Consider the following 17,154-nt stretch of genomic DNA (forward strand, 5'->3'; position numbering starts at 1 on the left):
ATATAACGGACTGCGAGATTCTGCACGCATAAATAACTGGCCTGCATGTACAGATTAATTGTTTTCCTTGATTAATTTGCGAGGACTTTTCAAGCCTTAATTAGTGTCCAGTAATGTTTTACAAAATGATAATAATGACAAAGACAAGAAAGGGACCAACGTTCAAATGCTGAGGTCCTCAAAATGAATTTATAAAAAATAAGAGCGTGCAGTAAACAGAGTTCCCCATACTTTTATTTTATTAGATTTATTTGTTGATTTAATTGTACATAACAAGGACGGTCGTACCGGAGTTACGCCAGAGTTCATTTCCATCTGCAGTCCTCAGTGGGCAGATTTGTGATGCTGTGGGATTAAATGAACTCCATGACCGCTCAGGCGAACAGGAAGAGCTGGGCCATGGTGTGTAGCATGGCGTCTGACTGCTGTACTCTTCTGTGTGTGTGTATGCGTGCGTGTGTGTGTGTGTGCGTGTGCCTAGTGTGTATGTGTGTGTCGTGTGCGTGTGTGTATGTGTGTGTGTGTGTGTGTGTGCGTGTGCTTGTACGTGCGTGTATGTGTGTGTGCGTGTGTGTGTGTGTGTGTGTACCTGCAGGAGATGATCATAGGGGGCTTGCAGCCGGACACCACCTACTCCATCACCGTGGCAGCGTACACCACGAAGGGAGACGGCGCGCGGAGCAAGCCCAAGCTGGTGGTCACCAAGGGAGCAGGTAGGCACCGATGACATCATCAGTACCCTCAGTCCCGGCAGCGCAGCGTGGGTAGGCATTAGCATTCCGCGCAGGCGAACCCGCGGGCCTTTCCAGCGCTATGAAAGGAACTGCAAGATGCGCTAACGTCAGGAGTGCAGCCCTACTGCGCAGTAGTCCCAGTAACGGCAGGGGTGCAGCCCTACTGCACGGTAGCCGCGGTAACGGCAGGGGTGCAGCCCGACTGCGCGGTAGTCCCGGTAACGGCAGGGATGCAGCCCTACTGCGCGGTAGCCATGGTAATGACAGGGGTGCAGCCCTACTGCACTATAGCCACGGTAACGACAGGGATGCAGCCCTACTGCATGGTAGCCACGATAACGGCAGGGATGCAGGCCTACTGCATGGTAGCCACGGTAACGACAGGGATGCAGCCCGACTGCATGGTAGCCACGGTAACGGCAGGGATGCAACCCGACTGCACGGTAGCCGTGGTAACGATGGGGGTGCAGCCCTACTGCATGGTAGCCACGGTAACAGCAGGGATGCAGCCCTACTGCATGGTAGCCACGGTAACAGCAGGGATGCAGCCCGACTGCATGGTAGCCACGGTAACAGCAGGGATGCAGCCCGACTGCATGGTAGCCGCGGTAACGGCAGGGATGCAGCCCGACTGCATGGTAGCCGCGGTAACAGCAGGGATGCAGCCCGACTGCATGGTAGCTGCTGGGCAGGATGATCACGTTCCGTGTCTGGAGAGGGGCAGTGTCCTTCCTGCGTGTGCACCTGTGTGCCTGTTTCTGTGTGGTAGAAATCGGTATGAATTTCTCCTGTGGGGCCTAATAAAGCTTGTTCAGATCAGTTCAGTTCAGGCCAATTACACGAGCACAGCAGTGGGCAGGGGAAGCAATCAATGTCGTGTGTATGGATCAGGCACAAATATGTGAGCATCGATGAGAGGCTTCAGAAGAGAAATGATCCATCTTCACGTCCCCGCTCTGGGACTGGAGTTTGTCCTAACAAAGAAAGCAATCTGGCAGATTCAATCGATTTTCAACATGTTCAAGATCCAGCGCTGCACAGACCTGAGTAAAAGACGTGTTTGCATACTGTGACTCATTTAGATTCCCGGTAACATTTGAAAACAGATTCCCTATGGATCCCTCAGTGTTTTCAAATAAACCTACACTATGAGGACATCTGACATCTAACATCCCATCCAAAATGATGGGCATTTGTATGGAGTTGGTCCACCATTTGCTGCTTCAACGACGATGTTGGAGCATTGCTGCAGGGTTTTGCTTCCATTCAGCCAGAAGAGCATTAGTGAGGCTGGTCTCTGATTGGGCGATTGGGCCCGGCTCACCGTTGGCTTTCCAGTTGACCCCAAAGGTGTTGGATGCAGGTCAGGTTGAGGTCAGGGCTCTGTGCAGGCCAATCAATGAAGTTCTTCCACACCAATCTTGACAAAACCATATCTGTACGGATCTCGCCGTGTGCCCAAGGGAATTGTCATGCTGAAACAGGAAAGTACCTTTCCCAAACTGTTGCCACAAAGTTGGAAGCACGGAATCGTCTAGAATGTCAATGCATTAAGTTTTGCCTTCACTGGAACTAAGGAGCGTAGCCCAAATCATGAAAAACAGCTCCAGACCCAGGAGTGTCCAGATACATTTGGTAATACAGCGTATTAGGCCTTGTGAAATGTACAATTTACATTTTTTTTTCTATTTTTACATTTTGTAATGAATGGTCTTCAGTCTGAAAATAGCAAGCCATAGGAACGTTACTAGTGTCTAAAGTTTGGGTTAAAGTTCTTTTTTTTGTACCCTGGGTTTGGTGGTCAGTGTCTGTACAGCTGCGCGGAAGCGAGAAGTAGCTGCTAGCTGCAAGCGTCATCCGCTAGCTGCTCGCTGCAGAGCTAGCTTTAGCGATGGCAGTAATCAAACGGCTATTATGTGGGAGGGGGGAGGAAGCTAATTCAGGGCGCAGGCATGACAAAAATAAAAATAAAAAGGGACTATGCTGAAGCCTGTGGGAGAAGGATATATGCACTGCTTCAGGATAAAGGGCCTGTCTCACTGTAGGAAGCCGAACCTGTCTTACTGAAGCCTGGCTTTGCTGGCGAGGCCTTACCCGGTGATTACTCCTCTTCATTGCATGTCGCAGACGCTCTTATCAAGTGCGACTTCCAGCTCATGATTTTACACACGGCTCCGTACGCTCCATTTCTACTGCTGGAAATGAACCCCTCGCAGGGACACAGTCTGGCAGCCCCCCCCCCCCCAGCTGGGAATCAAACCTGCAACCTCTCAGCATCCTCCTCCCACCTTCCATGGATTTTGTTTAGGTTTTCAGAATTTTCTCTTCAGATGATGATTGGCTTTTCCCGCCAGGCACAGACGGTATGAACAGTACAAGCGGAGGGGGGGGGGGGGGGCATGAAGGGGGGAAGAAATCCCAGCAAGGAGAAGACCGTGAAACCCTTCGTTTTTTGAAAGGTTGCGGAGCGTATTACGCGAGCCTGTTTGGTCTCCCTGCTGTGTCGGGCTTCAAACCCTTCCTGCCCCCCCACCACCCCCTCACCCCCACCCCCCTTACCGGGGGCTTGAGCCTGACAGGTGTGCCTATCTCAGGTGTCAGAGAGTGTGACAGGGGGAGAATGGAGCGCTGTCACTCTGCTTACAGCCCAAGCCCCGCGTGACTGATTCAGCCCTTTGACTCTGCGTACCTCAAAGAGCCCTCCTCAGCCCCCCTCCTCAACACCCCCGCCCTGCTTTACACCCCCATTTAAACTGCGGGGGGAATAAAGCGAATAAAAGGACCAGCTTTAAGCTCCCCCTGAAAGATAAAATGAATAGTACGGGACAGAGCAGGCAACTTAGCCCTGCTTACACTGAAGAGCTTCGCGGCCGGTCATGTGACAGGGGGCTGTCGTGCGCTCGGTCTCGGCCTTCCGTTACCACGGCGCCCGGTCTTCACGCTCCGTTTCCGCGGAGACGCGCCGCTGTCAGGCAGGTTAAGCTGACGCCTCGTAACCCTGATAAGGACGCCCACTCTGCGGGGTCGCCGCTCATGCTAACGACGGTGCGCCGCGGTAGCCGCGCGAGAAAGACCAGCGGGGGGCCGACTCCACGCCCAGCAGAACAGGCCGCACGCGGCGAGCGAAGAGGGCCGCGGGTTCCTCCACTTCCTGTCCGCACCGTGCGGCCTGGTGTGGTTCTCCAACCCCACAGATTTTTCTCTGCTCGACTGCAGGAGATTTCCGCTCGGTGGCAGAAGCTTCTGTCATTGCATCACTGTCCCCAGCATCCAATTGCCATTGTGTTGTACTTGGCCACGTTTTTTCAAAATTCTAAAGTCAGTGTTCTAGAACTCTGTTGCTTCCTGTTACCAGTAATGATTGTGACATCAGCATTAGAATGTTCAGCAAAGAGCATTCTAAGAGCATATTTGTGATGTCACACCTTAAAGGGTTAAGGGAAACTACTCCCTGTTCCATATTATTCATATAATTGTATTTTATTGATCCCTCTACTGTTGAAGTGTTTTCTTTTTTTTTAAATGAGTGTGAAGATGTTTTTTTTTCTTAATAAATTAAGATTAAAATGACTAGATTTTTTTTCAGAGATCTTACAAATTATACGTTGGAGCGCAAGATGGTGGTGATGGGGGGTTGGACTTGTCAGAAATATTTGGTCCTGTTAAGATTTTTGTAGGGATTTTTAAACTTCCCTTGGGGCAGGTGACTTTGTAAATTGGGCTATTTAGTACTTTGTCGGCCCCCTGGTGGTTGGGTCAGTGGTTTCAGAAAGCAAGGTCACAAGATAATTGCGATTTCCTTTTTTTTTTTTTAAACAAGGGCGACGTTTGATAATGGACAAGGGGGCTGTCTCCTACCAAGGTCATGTCTCCTAAAAAGGAATCTTTTTCAGATTTCATTCGAGCGCATGAAATTACATTTTTAGTCATGGCGGGTGGGAGCTAGATTGGGGGGGGGTGGTGGTGTGGGGGGGCGGGGGGGCGGGATATGGAGGCCCGCGGTGTTCGTAAGACCTTGGCTGTCGAACGCTGAACGTCTCCCCCCCCTCTGTGCGTGGGGCGGGGGGCGGAGGGTGGTTTGACCTCAGGCCGCTAAATTGAGGCGTGTGGAAAAGCATTTTCAATCAAGTTTGCCCTCCGACGTTTGGGTAGACCCCCCCCCCGGCCCGGCGGGTGTTGATGCTGAGTAAAGTGTTTCTCGCGCGGGCGAGGGGGCCGGCTCCTGGGGGGTTGCGGGGGGGTTATATGCCCCTCAAACACTCCAGTGTGAGCTGCAGCTGTGGCTTAATCACCATGTAGCTGAAGGTTACTCCTGTCTACATATCGAGCGGGGCACCTCTTTCTTTCTCTCTCTCCCTTTCTCTCTCTTCCTCTTTCTCCCACTTTCTTTCTCTCTGTCTCTCTCCCTCTGGCACTATCCCTCTGTTTCTTCTCCCATCTCTGGCTTCAGGCAAGAAGGGCAGACAGAGCAGTAGAGAACTAGGAGCCAGACAGAGAGAGTGAGAGAGTGTGTTTGCGTGCGTGTGTCTGCGTGTCTGAGAGAGAGAGAGAGAGAGAGAGAGAGAAAGAGAGAGGGAGATTGAGGGTGTGTGTGAGAGAGAGAGTGTAGAATGTGTGTGTGCATGTTTGTGTGAGAGAGTGCGAGTGTGTGTGTGTGTGAGAGAGAGAGAGTGTGTGTGTGTGCGTGTGTGTGAGGTGTGTGTGAGTGTGTGTGTGTGAGTGTGTGTGTGTGTGTGTGTGTGTGGTGTGTGGTGTGTTGTGTGTGGTGCGTGTCGTGGTGCGAGAGTGTGTGTGTGTGTGGTGTGTGTGTGTGCGTGTGCGTTCGTGTGTATGTGTGTGTGTGTGTGTGGTGTGGTGTGAGAGAGTGTGTGTGTGTGTGTGTGTGTGTGTGTGGGAGAGAGAGAGTGTGTGTGTGTGTGTGTGTGTGTGTGTGTGTGTGTGTGTGTGTGCGTGTGACAGAGAGTCTGTGTGTGTGAGTGTGTGTGAGTGAAACCCAATCCCTTCTCAATCAGGAGTCGTGTGTGTCAACAGCAGCCATTAAAGCCGGGGCTGATGGGAAACGTGCCCAGCTCCCTGGGGACGGGGATTGCGGGAGGCTCTTTGGGTTGGGGGGGAGGGGGGGGGGGGGCGATTGCACTGCGTACCCTGTCACCTTCATTTGATGACCCCCCCCCCACTGCCCTGTCAGGGACTGGCGCCACTCCTCCCCCCCCCACCCCCCCATCCCCCCACTTCCTCTTTCATTAACCCGTTGGGCACTGTATTCATGAAGCGATTCGGAGCAGAGGAGCTGATCCAGGGTCAGTCGGCCCCTGTCCAAATGCTAACCGTATCAGCCATGAGCTAAAAGACAAAACTGATCCCAGATCAGGGTCTGTATCTCACAGCTGGGGTGTAAGTTCTGCATTTCATCACATAATTGTTATGGTTTCATAGGCTTGCGAATGGACAGTAATATGAAGAGGGTTTTAAAGCGATCGCTGACCTCCTGTCTTCTCCCCGCCCACAGTGCCCGGCCCTCCTCTCCTATTGGTACGCCAGGAGACGGACAGCTCCGCCGTGGTGCAGTGGCAGCCACCGGAGGTGGTGCCGCCCGGGCTGGCGGTGGAGGGGTACCGGCTGCAGCTGGGGCGCAAGGGCGCGACCCCGCCGGCCACCCTGGAGTTCGCGGCCGGCGAGCGGGGCTACACGGTGGCCGACGTGCGCCGCGGCGCCACCTACCTGTTCCGGCTCGCCGCCAAGACCAGCGCCGGCCTCGGGGAGGAGGCCGTCCGGGAGCTGACGGTGCCCGAGGAGGCGCCCCGGGGTTACCCCCGAATCTCGGAGGGCTCGTGGAACGTGACCTGCTGCTCGGCGCGGCTCTCCTGGCGGGCGCCCCTCCCGGCGGAGCAGAGCGGGCCGATCACCGGGTACACGGTGGCCTACGGGGAGGCGGGGGCGGCGGAGGCGGCCGCGCCCCGGGAACTGGCGCTGCCCGCGGGCGAGCTGGGCTGCACGCTCGGCGGCCTGCTGCCCGACTCGCTCTACGCCGTGAAGGTCCGCGCCCACACCAGCGTAGGTCCCGGGCCCTACAGCCCCCCCGTGCAGATTCGGACGGCCCCCCTGCACACAGGTAGGGCGCGCCTGCTTCCTTCCTTTACGGGGGAGAAAAAGAAAAAAAATTAAACAAAAAAAAAAAACTAAAACCAACCCCACCACCACCAATGAACCAATGAGAGAAAAAGAAATAAATATATTTGCAGGGGGGAAACTTGCCTGCAGGTAAACAAAACAAAAAAAAAGTTCAAATCAGCGCTCTTTTTAAAAATGGATAGCCCCTCCCCCTGATGACGAAGGTAAGTGCTGATTGGTCGATCAGTCAGTCAGTCAGTCAGTCAGTCGTTGAGTCAGTCACGCCTCCTCCTGCAGCCACTGGCAGCACTCACACACGTAAGCCTCACAGACACACCCCTCCCCCCACAGGTAGGCCTTCTCACTTTCTCACCTCTGAGTTTATTTACCGTTTTTTTTTTCCTTATTATTATTGAATTTTTGTATTTTTTTATTTATTTTCGCTTTGAATTTATTTTAAGCCCCCTACCCTCTACCCCCCTTCACCCTCTACCCTCCCCCTCACTCTCACCACAAAATGGTGTGTGGCATGGCATCCCATGATGCACTGCTGTGGGCATGCTCTGCTCTGGTCTGTCCTCGTTTCCCTGTCCCTGTGGTGTTCCGTGTGGGTACTGCCTGTCTGAGCCCCAACGCTATTCTCCACTGTGAAAACTTCAGCCCGCCGTGGATGAAGCTGGGGGGTGGGAGGGGTTTGTGGGTTCGGGGGGGTGGGAGGGATTGGGCAAAAAGGTGAATTTTGTAGGGTGAAATGTAGCTGGTGATCTGACTGGGATGGGGAGGGATGGGGCAGGGTGGGGCAGGGCAGGGTGGGGTTTGGGTGGGTGGGGCAGGGCGGGGCAGGGCAGGGCAGGACTGGGCGTGGCTCTGTCCTCCACGGGTCTGTGTTCAGGGGTCACCTGCTGCTCGTCTAACTTGCTGTGGTTCCCTCCCCCCTCACAGAGCACTGCTCACCGTTCACTCTGAGGAAAGTGAATAATCCAGCTGCCTTCTGTTCACCTCTCTCTCTCTCCCTCTCTTTGTCTCTCGCTCTCCTCTCTGAACTACACCTGCTGCTGCTCTCTTCTCGTTTTTGACGCTTTCATTTTTTTCCCCCGTCCCCTCCCAAACAGACGTCCCCAAGAACTTCACGGTGAAGCTGGTCACCAAGACGACGGTGCTGCTGACGTGGAAGTTTCTGGAAAGCCACACGCCGTTCAAGTGCACGGTGAGTGTGGGCCCACCCCTGCACCCAAAAGACCCCACCCCCCCGCCCCTTTTGTACGTTGTTCCACCCTGCAGATGAAACTAGACAAGACAAGCTGGTTCTGGAACAGTTTATCCTAGTGTTGTGAGCCTTTAAGATATATGATCACAAGTATGTGATAAGAGTGTTCTTAACTGAATGTAACAATCACTAGAGGAGTTGGTTTTTTGGAATGTTTTTTTTCCCAGTGTTCTAGAACTCCATTGTTTTCAGTTTCCAGTAGTGATTGTTGCATCAGCATTTGAACATTCCGTGAAGAACATTCTAATTACGTATTTATGATCTCTTACCTTAAAGGGTTAATATGACTGCAAGCTGAAAGACAATTCCAATGTATTAAGTGCAAATGGCCAACAAATTATGAGCTTGATTTTCAACTTCAGCGAAGGCGGTGACATTGGGAGTTAGTTGGCTTAAAGTAGCACGTTAGCACGTTAGGGTGTAGAGAGGAAGCGCCCCACGGCAGCCTCCGCCATGTTGAGACAGCTACCCGCCGCGTGTCCGGAGAGCGGCTCGCGCCCGCGTTGTTTCTCAGCGCGTGACCGCCGGTGTCCGTGTATCTGTCTGTATCTGTCCCCGCCCCGCCCCGCCACGCCCCGCCCCGCCCGTCCCACACAGATCGAGTACAACCGGGTGAAGGTGGACGTGGACGCCAAGCAGACCAAGGCCTTGATCACCGGCCTGCGGGCCAACACCACCTACGACTTCCGGATCACCTGCCAGGACGAGGCCTCGGGGGGGCTGCGGCACCGCGTGGTCACCCGGACCGCCCCCGCCATCCTGGTCAAGAAGCCCGAGCTGGAGCAGAACCGCGAGCCGGACAGCACCCTGACCATCACCTTCCCCGCCCTGGAGACCCGGGAAATGATCAAGTGAGGGGGGAACACGGAACCCGTGACACACAGAACCTGTAACTCACAGGGGACCATAGAACCTGTAACACACAGGGGAACATAGAACCTGTAACACACAGGGGAACATAGAAACCGTAACACACAGTGGGAACACAGAACCCGTAACACACAGGGGGAACATAGAACCTGTAACACACAGGGGAACATAGAACCTGTAACACAAAAGGGGACATAGAACCCGTAGCACACAGAACCTGTAACACACAGGGGGACATAGAACCCGTAGCACACAGGGGAACATAGAAACTGTAACACACAGGGGAACATAGAACCTGTAACACACAGGGGAACATAGAACCCGTAACACACAGTGGGAACACAGAACCCGTAACACACAGGGGGAACACAGAACCCGTAACACACAAGGGGAACATAGAACCTGTAACACACAGGGGAACATAGAACCCGTAACACACAGTGGGAACACAGAACCCGTAACACACAGGGGAACACAGAACCTGTAGCACACAAGAACCTGTAACACATAGGGGTACATAGAACCTGTAACACACAGGGGAACATAGAACCTGTAACACACAGGGGAACATAGAACCTGTAACACACAGGGGAACATAGAACCTGTAACACACAGGGGAACATAGAACCTGTAACACACAGGGGAACACAGAACCTGTAACACACAGGGGAACATAGACCTGTAAACACAGGGGAACATAGAAACTGTAAACACAGGAACATACAACCTGTAACACACATGGGGAACATAGAACCTGTAACACACAGGGGAACATAGAACCTGTAACACACAGGGGAACATAGAACCTGTAACACACAGGGGAACATAGAACCTGTAACACACAGGGGAACACAGAACCCGTAACACACAGGTGGACATAGAACCCGTAACACACAGAACCCATAACCCAAGGGGAACAAATAAGGCGTGGCACACAGATGCAGCCACATGTAAACTCACACACACGTACCCACAGACATTTACAGATACAAACACAAATATGCATACATTACCTTACAGTCTCAACTTGCACGCAGATGTTTTACGCAAACACACACACACAAACAGCTCTTAAACACACACACACACACACACACCAGATGAGGTTAACAAACAAAAATCTTATGTAATGAAATGTTAGCGCAAAGCACACAAATGCACATAAACACTCTCAGCTTATTTATCTAACAGGTTTCAACAACAAAAAAATGTGTGCATACTCCACCTGCGTGTTCCAAAGCTAAAATCCCACCATCTTTTGTCTTCATTAACTTACCCCTTTCCGATGTGACCTCTGTGACCTCTGGGACCTGTCCTGAGGCGGTCCTCATACTGTGGGTGTGTTTTCGGGACTGAACACGGGTGCTTTTTCACAGGAACATCTACGTGGTGGTGGTTCCCCTGAAGAAAAAGAAGGGGCCCATCAGACACATAAAAAACCCGGACGAGATGGACCTGGAGGAGGTGAGCGTCATGGCAACCGCATCCCGAGTACCACTCCGTCCGCGATCCAGTGAAACAGCGGAAGTAGGCGGTGTTAGAGCGGGGACAGAAGGCGTCGGAGGGGATGTAAACTAAGAGTGTGGAGGGGCGTCTTGTGTACAGCTGTGCTCCACAGGGTCAGACACACTCAGTTCAGAAAGACTGATCGCCGGGTGGGGGGGGATTTGTGTGGCTGTTCTTGGTGCTGTTCCCTGAGCCCCCTAATCCAGAGCGATGGGGTGCCGCGGTTCTCCCGCTCCTCTCACCTGGACGCTCGCTGCCGTGGTTACCGATGACCTTGTAGCGCGGTCAGTCAGAAGCTGTTTGCATTAGCGATTAGCATTATTTCCTTTTTTTCCATTTTTTTACCAGTTGAATCTTTTTGTGCTATTTGTGAAATTAATAAGCTTATTCGGTCTGGGCCTGTGGCCAGTGGCTGCCCTATCGACTTTGGACATAGTTTGATTGAGAGGTCAAACTCAAAGCGGTCCCAAAATGTCAGTGCGGTTGTTGTGACTGCGGTTGCTTTGGCTTGTTATTTCGAACGGGCCCGAGCGCTGTCAGAACTGAGTCTGATCTCTGCTGTCTCTCCTCTCTTCTGCCTGTTTCTCTCTCTCTCTCTCTCTCTCTCTTTCCATCTCTTCTTCCTCCTTCCTCTTCCTCAGCTCCTGCAGGACATCGGGACGACGCGGCACGCGCGCACCACGCGCCAGCTGGGTCAGGTGGACCTGCGCCGGCCCTACATCGCGGCCAGCTTCGAGCCCTGGGCCCTGCCACAGACCTTCACCGTGGGCAACCAGAAGAAGTACAACGGCTACGAGAACCGGGCCCTGGAGCCGGGCCAGGAGTACGTCTTCTTCCTGCTGGCCGAGCTCAACACCACCACCGGGGTGAGTACAGCCCCCCCCAACCACCCTCAAACTTACACACACACTCTAACCCTAACCACCACCGGGATGAGTACTGCCCCCCCCAACCACCCCCAAACTTACACACACACTCTAACCCTAACCACCACCGGGTAGTACTGCCCCCAACTGATTCACTAACCTACCCCAAAATTACACACACACACACCTAACGTACCCTAACCACCACCGGGTGAGTACTGCCCCCCCACCCACCCCGAACTTAACACACACTCTAACCCTAACCAACCACCACGGGGTGAGTACTGCCCCACCCCCCACCCCAAACTTACACACTACCTTACCCTAACACCACCGGGGTGAGTACTGCCCCCCCACCCCAAACTTACACACCACAACTACTACCACCACTACTGCCCCACCAAACTTAAACACCTAACCCACCACCACGGGTGAGTACTGCCCCCCCCACCCCAAATCACACACACACTCTAACCCTAACCACCACCGGGACGTACTAGCCCCCCACCCCCAAACTATACACACACACTAACCCTAACCACCACGGTGATACTGCCCACCCCACTACACACACACTCTACCTAACCACCACCGTGAGTACTGCCCCCCACCCAATTACACACACAACACCACCACCGATACTGCCACTCCACCCCAAACTTACACACACATAACCCTACCTAACCACACTGCTGCCCCCATCGAGTTACACACACACCACATATGGCCATTCAGCTTACAGACACACACACACACACACACTGCCCCCCCTATCCGAGCTTCAGACACAGCATGCGCACACACACACACACACACACATAAACCTGACTCTATACGTGTGTGCACCTGTGTGTTGTCCGTGTGCAGAAGATGTTCGTGGCCAGCCCCTACACGGACTCCATCGTGGCGCCGGACGTGGACCCCCAGCCTGTGGAGACGGGCGGGGACGGGCTGATCTGGGTGGTGGGGCCCGTCCTGGCCGTGGTCTTCATCATCTGCATCGTCATCGCCATCCTGCTCTACAAGAAGTGAGTGGGGAGCCTGGTGGGGGGGCGGGGCCTGGTGAAGGGGGCGGAGCCTGCATTCAAGAAACGAAGCATAACCGCAACTTCAGGGCTCTTAGTTCCAACGCAGGGCTGCCCAACTCTGTTCCTGGGGATCGATTGTCCTGTACAGTTTTGATCCAACCCTATTTTGGCACACCTGATTCTACTAATTAGCAGCTGAATGAGATTTCTAGCTGTTGAATGAGGTGTGGCTTTGTTAGGGCTGGAGTGAAACTAATTTGGTCTGACTCAGGAAACTAAATAACGTTGAACATTAAACAAACCCCTGCAATTGCCAAAAAAAAAACCTGCTCTCTAACAGGCTGACCTTGGCATAGCCGTGCTTCCTCCTGGTTTTCCTCGGAACACCCCCCCCCAAAAAAATGTCTCAGTTACTCAGAGCGTATTCCCCCCCCCCAAACTTGCCCTTATCCTTGCCCTTTCTCACCCTCCTGTGTACTGATCCTGGGTCAGTTTGGGTACCGGAGGGCCCAGGATGAGCCTTACCTGGCTGCTCTTAATGCAGATAAGCCTTTATCTGGACTAGCACTGCCACCCTGCGAATTTCAGTGCCCTCCATTGACTTCTGTTTCCCTTCCTGTCCGCTTTTATTTCACCCCCCCCACCCCCCTTTCCTTCATATGTCTGCTTCCTTCCCCTGCTTCCACTGGAAGCAGCAAACCTGACAGGTAAGGCTTAGCTGAACTTTACTGCTGTCTTGAGGAAAGTGGAGTTGGTGGTGGTGGGGGAGAGCGAAGGGGGAGGAGGGAGGGGGAGTGAGGTGGGAGGGGGAGCGAGGGGGAAGGGCGGAGGAGGGAGGAGGGGAGGTGGTGGGGGGGGGAGGTTGTAGAAATCCAGCCTCAGCATGAAATATGTTTTTTAATTAGTTCACATAACGGGAAGCAGGGAGGTGGGAAAAATGTGTCAGCAGACGTTTCAGTCTTTACTGTGAGGTGTGTCTGCTGGGGACTGAGTTTGTTTGTTTGTACTGTATTGTGTTTTGTGTGTGTGTATGTGTGTGCGTGCGCATGTGTGTGTGTGCGTGCACGTGTGTGTGTCTGTGTGCGTGCCTGCACGTGTGTGTGTGTGTGTGTGTGTGTGTGCGTGCGTGCTGTGGCTGCAAAGTGATAGGAGAGGTTGATATATTATTCCATTGATGTTCAAATATATGCATGTGCTGTAGGTATGTGTGTATGTCTGTGTAAGCGCTGTAATATTTATGATGTGTTTTGCATTGGGTTTGACTGTGTGTGTGTGTGTGTGTGTGCGTGCATGCATGTGTGTGTTCTGCATTGGGTTTGAGTTTGTGTGTGTTTCATTTCGCAAGCAGCAAACGGAAGAGTCTGGAACCGCGTGACTGAGTGTCTCTGACAATGCATGAGATCGTCTCCACCACCCATCACCGACCGTGTGGGATGAGCATGTGTACTTCCAGACCGGTGTATGTTACACAACAACACACACAGATCGACACTCTCAGGCCAGTCTCCTGACACAACGCAAATCTCAGCGCACCACACACCACCACCAATGCACCACAAAATGCGACCACGCACACACACACCCGATACCTCTGAAAAAAGCATCTCATGTCCATGTCTATCTGTCCACAGAAACCCCTGCCAGGCCGGAGATTAATGTAGTTTACTGTAGCTGAGGAGATTAATGTAGTTCTATCTGTAGGCAGGAGTATATGTAGTTCCTGTAGGCTGAGGGGAGTATTAATGTAGTTTTACTGTAGGCTGAGGGGAGTATTAATGTAGTTTTACTGTAGGCTGAGGGGAGTATTAATGTAGTATTACTGTATATGCAGACAGGCCAGTCACCTCTGTACTGCTATCAGATAAGAGACAGAGGTGCTGTGAAACCCTTATTAGTACGAAGGGTCTGTTAGCCAAAAATGCAGGCTGTTGTGGAGCTAAACACCAAGAAAATGGAGTTCAGAATAACATCACCTTGAGCGAATGAGGTAACTCTCGCCCGTCTTGATCCGGAAGAATTGGAGCAAACCTCAGTTACGCCACTGAAATGTGAACCGAAACCCCTGTGGAGTCTTGACAGTTTTGGGCCCATTGCCGTGGTAACGGGCCCATTGCCATGGCGACGTTTGACCCAGACGCCAGACAGAGCTGATTCGTGGGGACAAAATCGATGGCATGCGTGAGGCCCCAGAGACCGCCATGCAGGACGCGTCCCCCCCACATCCTGCCACACCCCTACCCACCCCCCACATCCTGCCACCACCCCCCACCCCCCCACCCCCGCTCGTCCGTGTCTGCACGCGAGCCTGATAAGCGCGGCTGTCACTCACCTCCGGTCCGAGTAGGGAGGGGGCGGTTGGACAACTGTGGCGGGAATCGGGGCCGCGATCGTATGTCTGAGGAGCTGAGGGGTGGGGGTGGGGGGGGGAGGGGGAATGAGACGATAGCGATTTCCGCGGTAACCCCCCATCCCCCCGGTTGGTCGCTAGGCGATCTGGCTCTCGTCCCCGTCGCCGGCTGCGCTCTGGGCCGGCTGAGCCCTCTCTCCTGTTCCGCCAGCTGTTCTCCGAGCTCTCCAGTCCCGCTCGGCAATCCGGCCGCCTTTTCCGCTATACCCTCCTGACAGCGGGGTTTGAACCGGCAATCCTCCGACGCCAGACACGTCTACCTCGCTATGCCCCTCCCCTCCCTCCCTCCCATACCCGCACCTCATCCCCCACCTCACCGAAGGCATCTGTGTGTCTGCGGGGGGCAGACTTTGTTAGGGCAAACCCATCCCACCCCCCCCAACCCACCGACCCGCCACCCTGCCACCACGTGTCCTTCATCCTGTGTGTCCTCAGGACTGCGGTTCATCAAAAGTAAAAAAGATTTCAAAGGCCTTCGTCTCCGAGACGCAGTCCATCCCTGCAGCCCAGGCCAAGGAGATTACAGCACACCGGACATGCTCCAGTCCGCTCACAACGTGCAAGAAAAGCACTTTATAAGTAATAATAATAATGTACAAAGGCCTCTTGCCCAGTGCATGCTGTGACTCTGCCCAGGATAAGTAGGTATAGATAATGGATGTATGGATGGATAGATTTGGCACACACAGGGCTGAGAAAAGTGCACCCCTTCTTGTGTTGGCGCCCAGCATGGGGCTGAGCACGTCCACTTTGGAACGTCCCACAGCCGCGTTCATCCGCGAACCCCACTATGTTTCTCTTGTCCGTCTCTCGCACTGTACGTTTCTCTTGTCCTTCTCTCGCGCTGTACGTTCCTCTCGTCCTTCTCGCGTGGTACGTTTCTCTCATCCTTCTCTCTCTGTACGTTTCTCTCGTCCTTCTCTCACGCTGTACGTTTCTCTCGTCCTTCTCGCGCTGTACGTTTCTCTCGTCCTTCTCGCGCTGTACGTTTCTCTCGTCCTTCTCTCGCGGTATGTTTCTCTCGTCCTTCTCTCTCATGGTATGTTTCTCTCCTCCTTCTCGCTGCTTCTCTCTCTCTCCGTCCTTCTCTCACGCTGTACGTTTCTCTCGTCTCTTCTCCGCTGTACGTTCTCTCTCCTCCTTCTCTCACGCGTACGTTTCTCTCCTTCTCGCGCTGTACGTCTTTCCGTCCTTCTCGCGCTGTACGTTTCTCTCGTCCTTCTCTCGCGGTACGTTTCTCTCGTCCTTCTCTCACGGTACGTTTCTCTCCTCCTTCTCTCGCGGTACGTTTCTCTCGTCCTTCTCTCTCGCGGTATGTTTCTCTCGTCCTTCTCGCGCTGTACGTTTCTCTCGTCCTTCTCGCGCTGTACGTTTCTCTCCTCCTCTCGCTGTACGTTTCTCTCGTCCTTCTCTCGCTGTACGTTTCTCTCCTCCTTCTCTCACGCTGTACGTTTCTCTCGTCCTTCTTGCGCTGTACGTTTCTCTCATCCTTCTCTCACGGTATGTTTCTCTCGTCCTTCTCTCACGGTACGTTTCTCTCGTCCTCACGCTGTACGTTTCTCTCGTCCTTCTCTCTCGCTGTGCGTTTCTCTCCTCCTTCTCTCGCGGTACGTTTCTCTCGTCCTTCTCTCTCGTGGTATGTTTCTCTCGTCCTTCTCTCACGGTATGTTTCTCTCATCCTTCTCGTGCTGTACGTTTCTCTCGTCCTTCTCTCGCTGTACGTTTCTCTCGTCCTTCTCTCGCGTACGTTTCTCTCGCTTCCTTCTCGCGCTGTACGTTTCTCTCTCCTTCTCGCCTGTACGTTTTCTCTGCTCCTTCTCGCCTGTACGTTCTCTCTCCTCTCTCTCGCTGTACGTTTCTCTCCTCCTTCTCTCGCTGTACGTTTCTCTCGTCCTTCTCTCGCGCGGTACGTTTCTCTCGTCCTTCTCACGCTGTACATTTCTCTCCTCCTTCTCGCGCTGTACATTTCTCTCCTCCTTCTCGCTGTACGTTTCTCTCGTCCTTCTCGCGCAGTACGTTTCTCTCGTCCTTCTCTCGCTGTACGTTTCTCTCGTCCTTCTCTCGCGCTGTACGTTTCTCTCGTCCTTCTCTCGCTGTACGTTTCTCTCGTCCTTCTCTCTCGCTGTACGTTTCTCTCGTCCTTCTCGCGCTGTACGTTCCTCTCCTTCTTCTCGCACGGTACGTTTCTCTCCTCTCTCCGCTGTACGTTTCTCTCTCCTTCTCGCGCTGTACGTTTCTCTCTCCTTCTCGCGCTGTACGTTTCTCTCGTCCTTCTCTCACGTACGTTCTCTCTCCTTCTGCGCTGTACGTTCTCTCGTCCTTCCTACGCGCTTCGCTGTACGTTTCTCTCGTCCTTCTCGCGCTG

The 17,154-nt window shown here is 53.4% G+C and overlaps 1 protein-coding gene across 1 annotated transcript in view; it reads left to right on the plus strand.

The window, feature by feature from the left end:
• Nucleotides 1-17,154, plus strand: part of LOC135254071 (receptor-type tyrosine-protein phosphatase S-like) — a 254,574-nt gene that overhangs the window by 196,062 nt on the left and 41,358 nt on the right. The window contains exons 15-23 of the mRNA XM_064334022.1: nucleotides 596-713; nucleotides 6,244-6,846; nucleotides 7,958-8,052; nucleotides 8,710-8,963; nucleotides 10,359-10,446; nucleotides 11,130-11,354; nucleotides 12,222-12,382; nucleotides 13,078-13,089; nucleotides 15,518-15,606. Of these exons, the coding sequence (XP_064190092.1) occupies nucleotides 596-713; nucleotides 6,244-6,846; nucleotides 7,958-8,052; nucleotides 8,710-8,963; nucleotides 10,359-10,446; nucleotides 11,130-11,354; nucleotides 12,222-12,382; nucleotides 13,078-13,089; nucleotides 15,518-15,606 (1,645 nt within the window). The remainder of the gene's footprint in view (nucleotides 1-595; nucleotides 714-6,243; nucleotides 6,847-7,957; nucleotides 8,053-8,709; nucleotides 8,964-10,358; nucleotides 10,447-11,129; nucleotides 11,355-12,221; nucleotides 12,383-13,077; nucleotides 13,090-15,517; nucleotides 15,607-17,154) is intronic.

Source organism: Anguilla rostrata, chromosome 4 (assembly GCF_018555375.3).
Source record: "Anguilla rostrata isolate EN2019 chromosome 4, ASM1855537v3, whole genome shotgun sequence".
Lineage (NCBI taxonomy): Eukaryota > Metazoa > Chordata > Actinopteri > Anguilliformes > Anguillidae > Anguilla > Anguilla rostrata.